The following is a 19,829-nucleotide window of genomic DNA, read 5'->3' as shown; positions in this document are numbered from 1 at the left end:
CTTTAAATTCTCTCTAAAAGTATGGAAAAAGCCACAGAAACGCATCAGGAAGATAAGATGACTGTAAATTATCAGGTGGCACAAATTCCCCTTTCACCTTTACCCCTCTTCCAAACAGTTGTCATTGTTTTCCTTCAAATTCTCCCTTTAAAGATTAGATTAGAAAATGTATTACTCACAAAGGAGAACTTTGTCTCAAGACTATCTAAATTAAATCGACCAATGCCTGTCGACAAAATGTGAGAAATTTGTCTCTATCCCTTTTATCAAGTGTCCAACAGCTGCCAGAGCACAGCTCCGACAACACAATATGATATTGATGTTTCGGATTACATGTTTATCCTGGCGTCAGGAAACCCTCAGGGAGGAGATTTGTACCAGGGATGTCTTCTCAAGATTTAGACTTCATAGCTGTAGGATATGGTTAAAGCTTATAGTAGTCTCAAACATTTGTTCTCTATCCAGAATAAATTAGGTGGAGGAAGCTTCCAGGAGGTACTTTTGCGTTCTTAAAGGGACAGTTCACTCAAAACTGATTGAGTCACCATTTACTAGCCCTCATCGTTCCAAACTCACACAACTTTCTTTCTTCCAAAGAACACAAAGGAGGTAGCTGTCCAATAATAGTCTTAGATTTACTTTGACTGGCATGTGGGAGAAGGGGTGTGTCTTTAAACTGGCTTGAAAATTCATTGGTTGCTCCCAAGAGTGAAAAAAATTGGCTTTTTTTTTTTTTTTTAAACACGATTGGCTAATAAAGAAAGAAAAGCACTTGGCTAAAGGACAAAGACAAGCAACTGAATTTTATTTATTTATTCATTTTTAAGCAGTTGAAAATTTGCATTTAAAATACATTTATTAATATATTATTATATATTTTGTTTTTAACTTGTCTATTTATTTGTCAAGTTGTAATTATTTTTTTATTTTTATTATTATACTTGACTACATTTAAAAACAGAAATTAAATGAACAGTTTTAAACATCTTTTCATCAATTTATATATATATATATATATATATATATATATATATATATATATATATATATATATATATATAATTAATTTATAATTTTATCATTTCATTTAACAACATTTTAAAACATGAATTAAATAAGCAATTTTAAATATGTCCAAATATATTTCTCAATTTAAAAAATATATTATTGTATTGTTATATTTAACTCAATTTAAAACATTAATTAAATAAACAATTTTAAATGTCTATTTGTTAATTAAAATTATTTATTAATTAATTATTTTATTGTTACATTTAACTACATTTAAACATGAATTAAATAAACAGTTTAACATGTGTATTTATTTGTTAATTAAAAAATATTTATTAATTATTATTTTATTGTTATATTTAACTTCATTTTAAAAGTTTATAATTTGTTAGTATGTGTATATTAAATTGTTAGAATTAGTAAGATAAACAAAATATAATAACCATGAACTGTTGTAGTATGGGAAAAATCTATTTCAATAATAATAATTATAATAATTATTATTATTATTATTATTTAATTATTTGCTAACTCTAAGAATATTTTTTTAGTGTATAAATTTAAGTGACTTCGTCACTGGCAACTGACGGTCCCCTGTGCACAATGCGGAAACTCTCATGGAGACTTGTGCTCACTGGGCCGAAACGGTTATGTGTCACGTGTAAATCCCACCAAGTGTATGATGAATTATGTTAAAAACCTAGTTTCATTCCACAAACAGTCGAATCGACCGGAGGGAACGTGTGACACATAAGCCTCTACCGATGGGAAATTATACAGGGGTGTCACGTAAGACTTGTCCTCCTCTCAAAAGTAACGTATTCTCCAATGGCGCTAGCTTTGAGAGCATATAGCCTACAGCAAGCAATGTGCAATGTGGTTTGTGGGGTTGTTCCGGATGAATGGCCGCGTATAAGAGGACTCCATGTAGGACAGGGCTCTGGAGTGATGCTCACCAGAACAGGTGCGGTTGGACTCGTCTTCGTTGCTGCCGCAGTCATCGGTGCCATCACACAGCCATCTCTTTGGGATACAACGGTTGTTCAAGCATTTAAATTGGTCCGCTGGGCAACTGCGATTAGCTGCGGAGACACAGAATCGGAGTTAGTGTGTAAGCGTTTAGCAGTCTGTCAGAATGGAAGTCACTTTTATTTGATAGCAGACAAAATTAAAGACACAATAAATTGGTTTTAAAGCATCTGGGTGTCCAAGTTTTAATAAATGTCAAATGAGTGTTTTTGTTATTTCATGGTCGTATTAGCATGTGTCCAAATTTAACCAAATTTATTGGTTATTTTGACATCAATGTAGCATACCATTATTTAAAATGTTTCTCGTTGCATTTTGCGTACCGTTTCACATATTATTTTTAAAATATAGTATGCAGTAAGCAGTATGTATGGCGTAGTTTGCATTACTCTAGTATTCCAATGCAAACATAGCCTTTGTTACTGTATTTTCATGGTTGGATTATAAAGATGAGAGTAGACTTACAACAGAGGTGCGGCTCTTCATCACTGCTGTCCGAACAGTCATCATCCCCATCACACTTCCACGAGAGCTGAATACAACGCTGATTTCGACACTGAAACTCCGCTGGACCACAACGTTTAGTCTTGGTGACCTCTAATGGGGCTGAAAAGGGCATAGAAGATGTTACAGAAACAATACACACATTTACTCACTCGGTCGCTCTATTTATCCCTCTCTTGACCTAAGTGCCGGTTTGCTACAACATTAAGGTGAGTAATCAACAACAGAATTGTCATTTTAAAGAGAACTAATACTTTAAAGAGAAGCCACGCACAAGTATAAGCACAACAACTCTTGGAGCCAAACTGCAGGCTGACCGGAGACATTTATATTGCCCACTGGAATTGGAAATCAATGGACATATTTAGCGTCGCATAAACCTTTCTGATCTGTTGTCATATTTCCCCGTAACCGACGGCTTAACTGACTAGCCTGTGCATGCAAACACAAAATCTGCATATATTGCCCAAAACTCTCTCCAAAACCCTGTGCTACAAAGATATGTCAGCAAAGTTGATGTTAGCAAACATGAACATGAAAAATAACTGACAGGCATTTTTTTTATTGCCTTGTTTTCTGGTATCTGTTTTTCAATTGTATCAGTCAGGTACTTAAAAAAATCGCTAACAACATATTTAAGACTATTATTTCCCAGATTATTTTTTTTTCCCTTAGAAATAGACCTAAAAATCTAATTTCTGTTTCCTCTATAGAGTTTCAAAAGAGGTTTCAACAATATCTCAAACTGTGCTCAGATTTGCCAGGACAACAAAATCTCCAATCACAAGTAATTTCAACATGAACTCTATGATATCCATATTAATTTTATAGTTCTATACTCTTACTGTATGACAGCAATTGTCTCATCTGTTCCTATTTTTATTAATCCTGGGGAGTTTTAGGAGAAATATCAGTGACAATTTGTATTTATATTTTATATTTTATTGTTTAATGCCATATCATGACAAGAACAAGGTGAAATCAATCAGTAAATAAAGCAAGCAAATAAGAATTGTTAAGATGAGTGAAAGTATAAACAAACCAAACAAACAAATAAAAAATAAATTAATAAATTAAAAATATATATTTTTCAGAATTAATTAAAAAGTATCTTTAAAAAATTCTAAAATATAAAAAAACAAACAACTTACAGAAATGCAATATATATATATATATATATTAGTATGTGTGTATATATATTTTCCCCATTCTGATGGTTGATGTGAACATTAACTGAAGCTCCTGACCCGTATCTGCATGATTTTATGCACTGCACTGCTGCCACACAATTGGCTGATTAGAAAATCACACGGATGATTGTTGGTGCCAGATGGGCTGGTTTGAGTATTTCTGTAACTGCTGATCTCCTGGGATTTTCACGCACAACAGTCTCCGAATTTACTCAGAATGGTGGCAAAAACAAAAAACATCCAATGAGGGGCAGTTCTGCGGATGGAAACGCCTTGCTGATGAGAGAGGTCAACAGAGAATGGCCAGACTGGTTCGAACTGACAAAGTCTATGGTAACTCAGATAACCGCTCTGTACAATTGTGGTGAGAAGAATATAATCTCAGAATGCTGTTCTGAGATGCGGGTTGGCGCTCTTTTGGCAGCATGAGGGGGACCTACACAATATTAGGCAAGTGGTTTTAATGTTGTGGCTGATCGGTATATATATATATATATATATATATATATACAGGTGCATCTCAATAAATTAGAATGTCGTGGAAAAGTTCATTTATTTCAGTAATTCAACTCAAATTGTGAAACTCGTGTATTAAATAAATTCAATGCATACAGACTGAAGTAGTTTAAGTCTTTGGTTCTTTTAATTGTGATGATTTTGGCTCACATTTAACAAAAACCCACCAATTCACTATCTCAAAAAATTAGAATATGGTGACATGCCAATCAGCTAATCAACTCAAAACACCTGCAAAGGTTTCCTGAGCCTTCAAAATGGTCTCTCAGTTTGGTTCACTAGGCTACACAATCATGGGGAAGACTGCTGATCTGACAGTTGTCCAGAAGACAATCATTGACACCCTTCACAAGGAGGGTAAGCCACAAACATTCATTGCCAAAGAAGCTGGCTGTTCACAGAGTGCTGTATCCAAGCATGTTAACAGAAAGTTGAGTGGAAGGAAAAAGTGTGGAAGAAAAAGATGCACAACCAACCGAGAGGACCGCAGCCTTATGATTGTCCAGCAAAATCGATTCAAGAATTTGGGTGAACTTCACAAGGAATGGACTGAGGCTGGGGTCAAGGCATCAAGAGCTACCACACACAGACGTGTCAAGGAATTTGGCTACAGTTGTTGTATTCCTCTTGTTAAGCCACTCCTGAACCACAGACAACGTCAGAGGCGTCTTACCTGGGCTAAGGAGAAGAAGAACTGGACTGTTGCCCAGTGGTCCAAAGTCCTCTTTTCACATGAGAGCAAGTTTTGTATTTCATTTGGAAACCAAGGTCCTAGAGTCTGGAGGAAGGGTGGAGAAGCTCATAGCCCAAGTTGCTTGAAGTCTAGTGTTAAGTTTCCACAGTCTGTGATGATTTGCGGTGCAATGTCATCTGCTGGTGTTGGTCCATTGTGTTTTTTGAAAACCAAAGTCACTGCACCCGTTTACCAAGAAATTTTGGAGCACTTCATGCTTCCTTCTGCTGACCAGCTTTTTAAAGATGCTGATTTCATTTTCCAGCAGGATTTGGCACCTGCCCACACTGCCAAAAGCACCAAAAGTTGGTTAAAGGACCATGGTGTTGGTGTGCTTGACTGGCCAGCAAACTCACCAGACCTGAACCCCATAGAGAATCTATGGGGTATTGTCAAGAGGAAAATGAGAAACAAGAGACCAAAAAATGCAGATGAGCTGAAGGCCACTGTCAAAGAAACCTGGGCTTCCATACCACCTCAGCAGTGCCACAAACTGAACACCTCCATGCCACGCCGAATTGAGGCAGTAATTAAAGCAATAGGAGCCCCTACCAAGTATTGAGTACATATACAGTAAATGAACATACTTTCCAGAAGGCCAACAATTCACTAAAAATGTTTTTTTTATTGGTCTTATGATGTATTCTAATTTTTTGAGATAGTGAATTGGTGGGTTTTTTTTAAATGTGAGCCAAAATCATCACAATTAAAAGAACCAAAGACTTAAACTACTTCAGTCTGTGTGCATTGAATTTATTTAATACACGAGTTTCACAATTTGAGTTGAATTACTGAAATAAATGAACTTTTCCACGACATTCTAATTTATTGAGATGCACCTGTATATATATATATATATATATATATATATATATATATATATATTATTTTTTTTTTTTTTTTTTTTTTTTTGTGCCTTATGACAATATCAGAGACAAAACTAATACTTAAAAGACACATAACTGATAATGCCATTAAGTCCCCAAAGTTATGAAGGAGCAACATTTGAGCAATACAGTTTCCTCTTTGTAATCCTCATAACAAATCCTCATGAATTACATCAGCTCTGCCCTGTCTCATTTCAGAATTTGACAAAAGGGACTTACATGAACAGGTGATGTTATCTTTCTCCAGATGTTGGCCGTCTGCGCAAGTGCACACGCGACCTGCCGGTGTGGCCAGACAGAGAGCCGAAGGGCTGCAGCCATCATGATTTGCAGAACATTGGTTACTACCTGAGGGAGTTACGGCATAAAAATTAAGAATAAAGTTTCCTTTTATGGAAAAAAATATATAATAATTTTGTGGTACTAAAACACATTTACACAAAAAGAGAAATCCAAAAGCACTGTTCAAGTGTTGTATTATTTCCTCATGGGAACAATAAACATTTTACGTGAATATGAGATTTTAAACTGATGCCAGCGATCATTCCACAGATCAACAGTTTGAGCAAAGTATACTCACTCACTCTCCCCTTTGTACAATCTAAAAAATGAATTATAGCAAACTCACATACCACAACGATAAAACTACAACCCTAAACTCCATTTATGAACAAAGATTTGTCAAGCTCATAAAATGATAAATACCAAGTATTAAAGTAGTAGATTTCCCAATAGGCATCACTGCAGAAAATACAATACATGGACTGTTACAATAGCCATGCATTGTTTCTGTAAATGTTGGATCTCAAAGATTTGATAAAGCAGACCCATAATTTTCACTAAAAGCTGAATGCCCAGCCAAGTTATTACGCGCTCAGCACAGCCGATTGTTCCACTTGGCTGAGCTACATTAGTGTGTGAATTCTCTGTATACAAAGTTGAGTGCTTCACTGGGTAGTGTGGTCTCTTACAGTTTTGAACAGGTGCTGACAGCTGCCAATAACTCTAATCCCAGGTACCGTCATGGTACACAAAACATCTTGAGAACATCAGTAGAGTAAACAAGGTTTACACGCTGTTTGTTAAGGGCATCAGAATATGAATGATAACCTCTGTTCATTGTCTGAACACAAAGTTGACTAGTTAGTCTTAAAAAGCCCTTTTTATAAGCTATTTTTTGTTGATCAAACTGCACAGTAGCTCAACTGATAGAGCATTACAATTGCAATGCGAAAGACCGGGGTATGTCCAGAGTGCAATGAAATGGAAGAGAATGCAGAGATCTTAAGAAGTTGAACTGTTTTGAAGTAATTCAAGAGAATTTCATTGAAAAATAGCATAGACTAAATGCAACAACATGGATTTTATCTGATTTTAGATGAATTTATGCTAAATCAGAGCATGATAAAACCCTCTCGATTACGACACTAAAAATAATAATGCTAAAAGTGGGAAATAAAAATAGATAAACTGCTCAACATCACTAATCGATTAGTCAGTCCATCATCCTTTGCCATTCCTATTTCCTACCCATTATGGTTATTGAAAGTCCCATTTGAATTCCCTATTGGAGTCCCGTTAGCCAATATTTAACCCAAAAAAGATAATTAACCAAGACAAAAGGGCTGGACTGAAAAAAAATCTAAGCATCTATGTTCAGCATAGTAATTGGCCACTTGATGATGTCATTAAAATAGACACCAGACGTTTAGCATCTTTATTGGAAGCAACATGATTCACCTTGAACAAAAGCTGAAAGACAAAAACTAATATTCATCACCTGCAGCCATCTTAACAGCTAAGAGCACCAGTGAAGTGTTAACTAACAAAGAGGTCAGTTTCGTTTAATGCCATTTTACCCCAAAAAGAACACAAGCCACCAAATTACACTATATGGCCAGAAGTATGTCTAGTGTATATTGTAACCCAAATATATTACAATAGTTACATGAAAAATAAATAAATAAATACATAAATACATAAAATTGCAATGTAACTATTTCATCACTTTAAATTATGGAGTGAAAAAAAAAAAAAAGCTGCAAAAATGGAACATTTCTTGGGAGAAACTATTTGTTGCTGGAGACAAATGGCGAGATCTGAACCTCGAACCTTAGAATGACAAAGCATACATATTTCCTGCAAATGCCTCCAAATTAGTCTTAAAATATGAGGGAAGTTAGGCTTATTTGATCCAGGGCCCAAAAATGCTTGGATCATGAAGTGTTAAGGTTAAAATTACCATTAAGCATTCTACTCTGGGAATATCCACTGCAAAGCATTTATTCAAATTCAGGGACTTGCCAGTGTGGCATTACTATCTAGAATGTTCAGCTGTTTAAAAGGTGAATGCACGCTGGGTGATATTTTTCATTTCCATATATTTTACACCAAATACGTGCCAACTTATAAGGTCTGGTCAAGCAAAGCTATGACATATAAAGATTTGCACCTACACTCAGAAGGTAGTAAGCTTAAATCTTAGAGTTAATGGGATATGGAAGTTTTACCTTTCTGGCCTCTGAAGAGAGGTGCTTTTCTGCACACATTAGCAAAAATGTCTTGGATGACACATCCAATGGCTTATAGGCTGCTTATGTAGAAGATCAGAATATGAATTACAACCACTGAACATCTTTGAAAGCTCAGTATCCCTTCCCTACCCATGATGATTTTTAAAGTCCAGTTTTGATTCCCCTTTTGAGTCCGATTTACGAATATTTCACCCTAAAAAGCTAATTAATGGGACCAATACATATAAATTAACTTCTTTAAAGATACAAGGCCAGCTGGTGAAGTGCTTAGAAATGTTAGTAAGTATCTTTGTTTAGCATTACAATAGAGTGCAGTAGTCGGGTTCCGAAAGTAATATTCCACTCATTTGTTAAATAGGGGTATTGATAATTAATGATAACTTTAAACTTTTAAAGATAGACCTACCCTGAGCTCCAAAGTTGTTAACCGATGATATATGATTTTGTTGAAGCTATAAGTCAGCGTTATTTCAGCTTCATTAAAAAATAAAACAAAAAGAAAGAAACAAAAAAATTTTAAAAGTGGAATTCCTGGTGAAAATCTACATTTCCCATGATCTTGAAGAGAAAAGATCCACCAATCAGAGAATCTCAGCTAATAAAGCACGCCAAAAGGGCACTGCAGTGACCTCCCACTCCCATGATGAACTGTGAATGAAGCATCTAGTCGGATTCCTACACTCTCAAACTACTTGTACATTTTTACATATCTGAACATTTTGCAATAAACTTGAAATATATTGTTTCTGTACTTAGAATCAACAACTTTAAATCAACAGTTAAATATTTTTACCATTGTCACACGGAATACTTAATGGAATTGTGGTTAATTTTCTCATTAAAGATGTTAAAGGGATAGTTCACCCAAAAATGATAATTCTCTTGTCATTTACTCACCCTCATATCATCCCAGATGTGTATGACTTACTTTCTTCGGCAGATCACAAATTAAGATTTTTAGAAGAATATTTCAGCTCTGTAGGTCCATACAATGCAATCGAATGGTGATCAGACCTGTGTAGCTCCAAAAATCACATAAAGGAAACATAGAAGTAATCCATAAGACTCCAGTGTTTAAATCCATATCTTCAGAAGCGATATAATAGGTGTGGGTGAGATATATATATATATATATATATATATATATACTGAAGCCCTTTTTTAATCTAAATCTACATATTCACTTTCACTTTTACATCTGAATGTGGTGCCTGTTTAGTTTCACTTTCACATCTGAAAGTTAAAGTGGAGATTTAGGTTGAAAAAAGGACTTATCTGTTTCTCACCCACACCTATTACATTGCTTCTGAAGACATGGTTTTAAGCACTGGAGTCTTATGGATTACTTCTATGTCTCCTTTGTGATTTTCAGAGCTACAAAGGTCTGATCACCATTCACTTGCATTGTATGGACCTACAGAATTGAAATATTCTTCTAAAAATCTTAATTTGTGATCTGCTGAAGAAAGAAACGCATACACATATGGGATGGCATGACGGTGAGTAAATGATGAGATAATTTGAATATTTGTCAAATTCTTTTTTATTTTTATTTATTTATTTGCTCCGAATCAAAGTTTGTAATGTTGTGATTCAACTCAGAGCTGGTTGGTTTGGTTCATGGCTTAAAAATCTTCTATGAAGGATTTTTTTTTTTTTTTTTTTAATCCCTATGGAAAAGATAAATTGGAAAAAAAAATCCCGAAACCAAGGCAGCTGAAAAAGTGGGCGAGGACTGTTGTGCTCTAATGCCCACTTGATGACAATCTAAACTGACATTGTGGCCTTGGTAATGATTTATTTATTTATTTGTGTTTGATATTTGTTATTTCTAAAAACTCTACAGCAGTCTACATATTCCAAATTTACCTTTCTGGCTCTGTGGATCATACACCTGAATTCCGAAGAGAGGTGGTTGTTCCGCCCGCATTAGTGCCACATCATTGGATGTCAAATCCAGGCGGAATATCGAGGCATTCATGTAATCAGTCCAGAATATGCAATTCTGGTAATGGGCAATCCCAAATGGGTTATTCAACTCTTTTCCGCTGTACACCACCTGTGTGAGAAGTAAATCATCTATGATTTATTGAGAAAGAGGGAGATAAAACAGATAAAAGAGAATACTGCTGAAAATTCCCATGCTGGTCTTTGTTGGTTTATGCTGGTAAGTGCTGGTTTAAGCTGGTGGACCAGTATGGCCATGTTGTTCACCAACAAAAAAATAAATAAAATACAATCGACCAGCATTGTTTTTCTGGTAATACTGGCGAGCCAAGGATGTCTCCTGGTTAGTTAGTCAAAAAGACATGATGTAACACCAGTACACCAGCTATGGATGTTCATTCAATACCCAACATAAGCTGGTGACCTGCTAACTCTGTTTTGTTTTGTTGTTTTTTTTTTTTCAGCAGAGAAGGATTTGAAAATGGAAGATCTCACTCATTTACTAACCGTTCTGTGGCTGCCGTTGAGGTAAATCTTCTCGATGTGGTCATAGTAGGCATCACACCAGTACATAGTATTCGAGGAGTGGTCCAGGGTGAGGCCATTAGGCCAAAGCATGTTGGATGTGACAAAGATCTGACGATGAGATCCATCCATCCAGGCTTTCTCTATCCTTCCTCTACTGTCAATCAACTCATCCTCCTCCCAGTCTGTCCAATACATCCATCTGAGGAACCAAGTGAGAAATCCCATCTTTGAAGTCATTATCCACTTCTGAAGAAGACTAGCTTAGACCAGCATAAATTTCCATGCTGGAGAACACCTATTACAAATTTGAAGGCAAGAGACTTGAACAAATCTTATCGAATAACTTCATCTTCGTTTAACAACGTTCATTATGCTTAAGCCAAAAACATATAAAATAAATTCTATTGAATACAGAGGGTCCACTAAATGACTATGAACGATTCCCATGGTGGGGACCAGCACCTAAGACACAACATATGCTGGTAACCGGCTATACTGCTCTTCTCTGCAGGCAAATCTGTCCATTTTCTGAGCTTTTGGAAATTTCTAATCAATCCACAAACCAGAACCCCAAAACCGTACTTGAATTCAGCTTGGCCGAAATGTTAATGCAGGACTCTGGGAAAAGTTCTTGGTATTTGCTCAAAATTAAGGTGACCCTCAAAAGGATTCTTGAAAAGAATTGAGGACCAACTGAAACTTAACCAACTGAAAAAAACATGGTCTGTACAATTGTATTTTTAATACAACTGTTCATTCTTTGGGAGCCAAAGCTTTCAGAAAGTTTTCAACAAGAAAATTTGTTTCTAAGTTCAAACCTCTCATATTTTGCCATGGTGAAATGGCCTTGCAGACCTGAACACAGCCTAACATAACATGACAGAGAGCAACTACTTCCCCCGTATCATATTCAGTGACCTGCTGAATAATTCATGAGTGGGGCTATGAGTGACAGCTCCTGCTGTGAATTGGCGAATTGGGCGAGTGATGGAGATGGAGAGCAAATGCGATCAGGACCAAGAGTCATAACGGCTAATCCTCCATCTTATCATGTTAGCACTGACAGGAAATGACATGCGTACATGGGAAATGAAATGACAGACACTGTAAAGAAGAGTTTTTAGGGGTATAACGAGAGGAAAATGGGATTTTTAACGAGAGAGATTATGAAGGGATAGATCTTGGATATTCAGCATACTGACGAGCAACGCTTAAGCAGGGATTCAAAGTTCAATAAACTTGAACTCTCTGATATTTTAAACCTATTGCTAGAATCAAAATCGCAGATTAATTGCAGATTAAAGGAAAAGTTCTACCAAAAATAAAATTTGGTCATAATTAACACACTAATTTCAATCAAATTTTATTTATTTATTTAATTTTTTTATTAATATCGCAGTCCATCTTCACAATTCAATGACAGTTGATAGTGACTCACTTTAAAAAGTAGTCCATATGGCTCATGCATTATATTGCACAGTCTTCTGAAAGCATATGTTTTGGTGAGAAAAAAAACTACAGAATTTAAGTAATTTCTAGATAAAAATCACAACATCCATTGCAATTTCATGAGCACTCTGAGAGAAGCTCATTCACAGTGGCTTATAGGCAAGAAGGTTGCCAACAGTCCCATGTTAGCTGGAACGTCTCATATTTAGGGCAACATTTTGAAATCCTTCACAGATGCCTATTGTCCCGTATTTTAGCGGCGAGATACTCGAGGGTGACAACACGTGGGTGAACTATTCTTTTAAACTGATTACAGGTAATTATTCAGAAAATTCCATGTGTTATTTTCAACAAAATGGTATAAAATTCCAAGACGCCAAAGCTACTAAAAAAACCAACAGCTCAATCCAAAAACCCATTATGTGAATATACATGTCAAGCATACAGTATGGAAAGAAGTCACAAAAATATAAGCAGAAACTGGAACCTGCCTTTAAACTTTTAAACATCTTATGTCAGGATTCACCGTTCTGCCACAGCAGCGATTTACTGTGGTGGAGTCTCCATATTTCCTTTAAGCCTTTCTATCTGAGCAATGACATCGAATGAGGATGTTTGCTTTAGCTTCTTTGACACAAGAGACTCTCTCTCTCTCTCTCTCTCTCTCTCTCTCTCTCTCTCTCTCTCTCTCTCTCTCTCTCTCTCTGGATTAAACAAAAATTTTTATTGTCAGGCCATTGTCACTAAGAATCTTAAAAAGTGACTTGCCTGGTTAAATAAAGTTAAAATAAAAAAATAATAATAGTTTTTACCATGGTAATACTATGGTATTCTTTGAAGTACCATGGTATTCTTCAATGTATCTTAGAGTGCCATATACACTGGCGGCCAAAAGTTTGGAATAATGAACAGATTTTGCTCTTATGGAAAGAAATTGGTACTTTTATTCACCAAAGTGGCATTCAACTGATCGCAATGTATAGTCAGGACATTAATAATGTGAAAAATTACTATTACAATTGTCCTTTGACTTTGAAGACTGTAGTGTACACTTTTGTATGAAATCTTCAGTTTTTAGGCAATTTCAAGCGTTGTATAGACTTCATTCCTCAAAACAATGATTGACTGATGAGTTTCTAGAGAAAGCTGTTTCTTTTTTGCCATTTTTGACCTAATACTGACCTTAAGAAATGCCAGTCTGTTGCATACTGTGGCAACTCAAAACAAACGCACAGACAACGTTAAGCTTCATTTAACGAACCAAATAGCTTTCAACTGTGTTTGATATAATGGCAAGTGATTTTCTAGTACCAAATTAGCAATTTAGCATGATTACTCAAGGATAAGGTGTTGGAGTGATGGTTGCTGGAAATGGGGCCTGTCTAGATTTGATCAAAAATTACTTTTTTTCAAATAGTGATGGTGCTGTTTTTTACATCAGTAATGTGCTGACTATACTTTGTGATCAGTTGAATGCCACTTTGGTGAAATAAAGTACCAATTTCCTTCCAAAACAGCTAAATCTGTACATTATTCCAAACTTTTGGCCGCCAGTGTAAGTCGGAATAAATGAAAAAGTGAATAAATTTAAATGCAAATTAAAACATTTAGTATCTACCCCGATAATTCCATGGTATTTCTTGAAGTACTGTACCTTGCCATTCAGCACCACACATTCTGTGGTATTACCATCTGAAATCATCACAATACTATGGTATCACCAAAGTGTTTTGTAAGGGGAAATAGAGAATGCCCATGGCTGTGCTCTGTTAAAATTTCTTGATGAAATCTCTAAGCCCAAAGGGCAAATATTCCCGCCCCCAGTGCGCTCTAAATGGCTGAATTTGGTCCAAGGCTTTAGCATTCTGAAATCCCTGCAGAAGCCTTGAAATGCTGCTGTAAGCAAGAACAGTATCATGGGCTTACCCATTCAGAGGATCCACAACAATAGCCCTGGGATGAGACATATTCCCTTCCAAAAGTGTTTTCCTCGTCTGCGAGGGACGATCCAGCCCAGCCACGCTGATGGTCTTTCTATAACCATCATTTGTCCAGAACAGGTTATTACTGATCCAATCCACCGAAATCCCTTCCACATTATCCAGGTCTAGAAAATAAGAGATTTCGAGAAATTGAGAAAATGTTGGTCTCTTTGCTTGATAACATAGAAGACAGCTCAATTAATCACAGTCCTTATCTAATTCTTCCCTCTGAAACTATGCTGTATCGATCAGTGAGCGTTCCTGATGACTGAATTGCACAAAATGTATTATAAATAACTTCCCATTTGCAAAACATCGGCTACAGAAGTGCTGGAGTACAGGTGGCCTTATTCCACCGTAGCATACTGCATGGTTGGACAGATGATTCATTACCGAGCCAGAGCATAAATGACTGTTAGAGAATATTTAAGAGCTTTTTCCACAATAAAAACTGTGGTTAGACTTAATAAGTTTACACAAAAGAAGTGTTGGGGAAGCTACTTTGAAATTATAGCTCCCCAAGCTACAAGCTACTCTAATTTAAAGTAGTTAAACTACAGCCAAGCTACTTTGTTGAAAAAGTAGTTAGCTACTCTACAAAAATAAAGTTAACTACAGTACATTAAAGCTATTAACGTGTCTTATCAAATACATATTAACTACCTAAATTAATTCAATTGTATTTATTTTTTTTCAATAAGAGTCTAGTTCAAAAACAATTGAAAAAATAAATAAAAAAATACACCTTTTAGGCTACAACAAATAAAACTAGAAAACATTCTAAAATCGATAACTGGGACGAAAACCTAATGACGGAAAGCTTATCTTGCAAAAATAAAGACATAAGTGCCACACAAGGATTTCCGAAGGTGAACTAAATTGATTAATCTTATTATCAAACCGGTTCATTGAATTGAACTGTTTAAAAGAACTGATTCATTGAAACAAATCTGACTTTCCAATTCTATATCAGAGAGAAGACATTCAAGTAGAGTCTGTTTGATTATTGCCTGAGCTCACTTGGATGTAAAAAAAAAAAGCGATGTATTGTTTTGTCGTGCTACACCCCGACTCGTTTGAAATAGTAACTCAAAATACTGTTCTGAAAACAGGTGAGCTACTGTTTCGGCATTGCTACTTTTAGTATAGTTTCTTCCCAACACAGCACCAAAAAACACCCAACATAATAACGTACCATCTTTAAGTATTGTTTCCCGACTTGTTCCGTCAATTTTCTGCCGTCCGATTAGGAAGCTGGTGGTGTCTGCAAAATATATGAAGCTGCTCTCAGCGTGGAAGTCCAGTGCACGGGGACTCACCAGCCCTTCGATTTGAATCAGATGTTCATTGCCAGACTTGATTTTTATATCCAATCCTCGGATAACCCCAGGTCGACCTTTTCCATAAAACAGGAACAGCTCATTCTTTGGCTCTGTGAAGACACAATTCCGGGAGTAAACTAACACACTGGTGGAACGCAATCAGCCTTCCACCACAATACTGTCAGCACTTAATTAATTGACATAATTAGCCCCCCATTTTCAATTCAGCTCTGCAAATTAAAGCCTTTGACAAAAATGTATCCAAAGCAAGAGGCTCGAGCTAATTACATTAGCTTAATTAAAACCAGAATTAGTTCCACTGATTTGGTCCTATCGAATCAATCATCTTTTGGCATATAACAGTTGCATTGTGTTTGAAATTGTGTCTGAGTGTGTTTGTATGAGTGTGTGTACTTGTGTAAAACAAACTGGGGATAAACAGGATGCTGAGTGTGGGCAGTTAAAAGAGGGACACGTACACTCGAAGCAAAAATGTTTTCAAAATTCATCAGTTACAGGCTACAATGCCATGAATACAATGACTGAAATTATTATTAGGTTTGACAGTGAGATGGGCTCAAGAGACACACAGACAAAAGAAAGACAGAGAGAGAGAGAGAGAGGAACCAACCATAACAATTATCCAGGGGTCCAAGGGTAATGTGTGGTGTGTGGTCTTTTTGAAATTCGTAATGGGACACCCACATTTGGAGTTAGCGGTACGAGTACTTTATATTGCAGTAACAGTATACATCATGACATATTGTAGTTAGTTTTGCGAGAAATTAAACTGGGGGAAAAAAAATTATATATTAAATAACCATGTGGTAATGGCTATTTCATTTTCCAATAATTCTATGAATTTTACAAATGAAATTTACTTTCAAACATACTTTGAATCCATGCAAAAACATTTTCACAGTATGTAACACTTGAGTTAAAAACAAAAAATTCAAAAAGTGAAATAAATATTATAAAATGGATAGTTCCGCATGTAAATTCTGATTGGATGAGCCACATTCAAAGTCTTTGTAAAACAGCTGACACATGCACGCCTGTGACCACAAATCTGTTGAATTCTGTATAAATGTGGCAATTTGTGACAATGCTCAGCAACCATAAACAGCTTGAGGGTCTGTTTACAACGAACACATTTTTGTGCCTGTCTGCACTATTTTTTATTTGTATTTCTATGTAGACATTTTCAGTATCTATGTTTTTTTTTTTTTCAGCATCTCAAGCAAGAGCTCCATGTTTATCAAATTAAGAAGGCCTTCGACTTCTGCTTTTGTATTCCATGGAAAATCATATGGGTTTGAAACGATACAAAGGTGAGTGATGACAGAACTTAGATTTTTGGGGTAACTATTTCTTAAAAAATCTTTTGATGTAGGCCTACACACATGCAAACACACACATTCTCTGACAGTCAATGATCCTGATGCCAAGAGAAACTACATATCAATTCCCTGTGTATTCCTCCCTAATGTGCTGAACGCGCACTATTAATCACATGTCCATTCTTCACCGTCTCGTGGCTCTAGGAATCTGGTCATGAATTTCCAGTTCGGCAAACCCTCGAGGCCCATCCATCTGATATATAGCTTTAGACAGCAGCACCCTGTCCTTGGGGAACACCCCTAAATCCATTTACAAAAGAGAACCGACTCCCAGAGCTAATCAGACACCTGGGAGAAAAGGCAATACGGCTGATAGGGGGAGGGGGGAAATAAAAACAACTTAAACCAGCCTAAGGTGGTTTGCCGGACTTAATTGGTCTTGTAAATCTGGTTTTAAGATGGTCTAGCTGTCAATCTGGTCTTAAATTGGATTAGCTAATCTCCCAGGTGGTCCAAGCTGGTCTTAAACTGGTCTAGCTGGTCTCCAAACCTGGCCAAGCTGGTTTTCTGTGATTGTAGCTGGTCTCTCAGTCTGGCAAAACTGGTCTTAAGCTGGTCTCGCTGGTATTCAAGGCTGTCCAAGCTGGTCTTAAACTGGATCTAGCTTGAAAAAAAAAACCTGGCCAAGCTGACCTTCATTGGTTCTAGCTAGTCTCCTAGGGTGTCCAAGCTGGTCTTCAGCTGGTCTCCCAGCTGGGCTAAACTGGGCTTAAGCTGGTCTAGCTTGTCTCCAAGGCTGGCAGATCTGGTCTAGCTTGTCTTCCTGGGTGTCCAAGTTGGTCTTAAACTGGTCTAGCTTCTCTCCAAACCAGGCCAAGCTGGTCTTTAGCTGGTCTAGCAGGTCAACCTGGTCTTAAAGTGTTCTAGCTGGTCTTCCAGGCTGTCCAAGCTGATTTGAAACTGGTCTAGCTGCTCTCCAAACCTGGCCAAGCTGGTCTTAAGCTGGTCTTCAAGGCTGTCCAATCTGGTCTTCAGCTGGTCTCCTAGCAGGGCTAAGCTAGTCTTAATCTTATCTAGCAGGTCAACCTGGTCTAAAACTAGCTCCCAGGCTGGCCAAGCTGGTCTGAAGCTGGTTTAGCTTGTTTTCAAGCCTACCCAAGCTGGTCTTAAGCTGGTCTAGCTAGTCTTACAGAAAGGCCAAGCTGGTCTTCAGATGGCCTAGCTGGTCTACCTGTCTGGCCAAGCTGATGCTACACTGGTTTAGCTGGTCAGCCAGCTGGTCTCCCAGTCTGACTAGTTAACAACCATCCAAAACCCATCTAAAACCAGAACAGACTAGCCAGACTGGTCTTAGCTGGTCTTCCTGGGTGTCCAAGTTGATCTTAAACTGGTCTAGCTTCTCTCCAAACCAGGCCAAGCTGGTCTTTAGCTGGTCTCCTTGCAGGGCTACGCTAGTCTTAGGCTGGCCTTGCTGGTCTACCAGGCTAGCAGATCTGGTCTTAAGATGGTCTAGCAAGTCAACCTGGTCTTAAAGTGTTCTAGCTGGTCTTCCAGGCTGTCCAAGCTGGTTTGAAACTGGTCTAGCTGCTCTCCAAACCTGGCCAAGCTGGTCTTAAGCTGGTCTTCAAGGCTGTCCAATCTGGTCTTCAGCTGGTCTCCTAGCAGGGCTAAGCTAGTCTTAAGCTTATCTAGCAGGTCAACCTGGTCTAAAACTAGCTCCCAGGCTGGCCAAGCTGGTCTGAAGCTGGTTTAGCTTGTTTTCAAGCCTACCCAAGCTGGTCTTAAGCTGGTCTAGCTAGTCTTACAGAAAGGCCAAGCTGGTCTTCAGATGGCCTAGCTGGTCTACCTGTCTGGCCAAGCTGATGCTACACTGGTTTAGCTGGTCAGCCAGCTGGTCTCCCAGTCTGACTAGTTAACAACCATCCAAAACCCATCTAAAACCAGAACAGACTAGCCAGACTGGTCTTAGCTGGTCTTCCTGGGTGTCCAAGTTGATCTTAAACTGGTCTAGCTTCTCTCCAAACCAGGCCAAGCTGGTCTTTAGCTGGTCTCCTTGCAGGGCTACGCTAGTCTTAGGCTGGCCTTGCTGGTCTACCAGGCTAGCAGATCTGGTCTTAAGATGGTCTAGCAAGTCAACCTGGTCTTAAAGTGTTCTAGCTGGTCTTCCAGGCTGTCCAAGCTGGTTTGAAACTGGTCTAGCTGCTCTCCAAACCTGGCCAAGCTGGTCTTAAGCTGGTCTTCAAGGCTGTCCAATCTGGTCTTCAGCTGGTCTCCTAGCAGGGCTAAGCTAGTCTTAAGCTTATCTAGCAGGTCAACCTGGTCTAAAACTAGCTCCCAGGCTGGCCAAGCTGGTCTGAAGCTGGTTTAGCTTGTTTTCAAGCCTACCCAAGCTGGTCTTAAGCTGGTCTAGCTAGTCTTACAGAAAGGCCAAGCTGGTCTTCAGATGGCCTAGCTGGTCTACCTGTCTGGCCAAGCTGATGCTACACTGGTTTAGCTGGTCAGCCAGCTGGTCTCCCAGTCTGACTAGTTAACAACCATCCAAAACCCATCTAAAACCAGAACAGACTAGCCAGACTGGTCTTAGCTGGTCTTCCTGGGTGTCCAAGTTGATCTTAAACTGGTCTAGCTTCTCTCCAAACCAGGCCAAGCTGGTCTTTAGCTGGTCTCCTTGCAGGGCTACGCTAGTCTTAGGCTGGCCTTGCTGGTCTACCAGGCTAGCAGATCTGGTCTTAAGATGGTCTAGCAAGTCAACCTGGTCTTAAAGTGTTCTAGCTGGTCTTCCAGGCTGTCCAAGCTGGTTTGAAACTGGTCTAGCTGCTCTCCAAACCTGGCCAAGCTGGTCTTAAGCTGGTCTTCA

General features: G+C 37.8%; 1 protein-coding gene across 1 annotated transcript in view; it reads right to left on the bottom strand.

Annotated features, from left to right (window-relative positions):
- The window catches only part of LOC127438907 (low-density lipoprotein receptor-related protein 1B-like), a 326,009-nt gene that overhangs the window by 204,800 nt on the left and 101,380 nt on the right, over positions 1 to 19,829 (bottom strand). Inside the window, exons 11-17 of the mRNA XM_051694811.1 lie at positions 15,506 to 15,742; positions 14,255 to 14,435; positions 10,859 to 11,078; positions 10,274 to 10,463; positions 6,090 to 6,218; positions 2,506 to 2,646; positions 1,968 to 2,093 (exon numbers count right to left, since the gene is read on the bottom strand). Of these exons, the coding sequence (XP_051550771.1) occupies positions 1,968 to 2,093; positions 2,506 to 2,646; positions 6,090 to 6,218; positions 10,274 to 10,463; positions 10,859 to 11,078; positions 14,255 to 14,435; positions 15,506 to 15,742 (1,224 nt within the window). The remainder of the gene's footprint in view (positions 1 to 1,967; positions 2,094 to 2,505; positions 2,647 to 6,089; positions 6,219 to 10,273; positions 10,464 to 10,858; positions 11,079 to 14,254; positions 14,436 to 15,505; positions 15,743 to 19,829) is intronic.

Source organism: Myxocyprinus asiaticus, chromosome 50 (genome assembly GCF_019703515.2).
Source record: "Myxocyprinus asiaticus isolate MX2 ecotype Aquarium Trade chromosome 50, UBuf_Myxa_2, whole genome shotgun sequence".
Taxonomy (NCBI): domain Eukaryota; kingdom Metazoa; phylum Chordata; class Actinopteri; order Cypriniformes; family Catostomidae; genus Myxocyprinus; species Myxocyprinus asiaticus.
The sequence above is the reverse complement of the archived record's forward strand: the minus strand, read 5'-3'. Positions and strand labels throughout refer to the sequence as shown.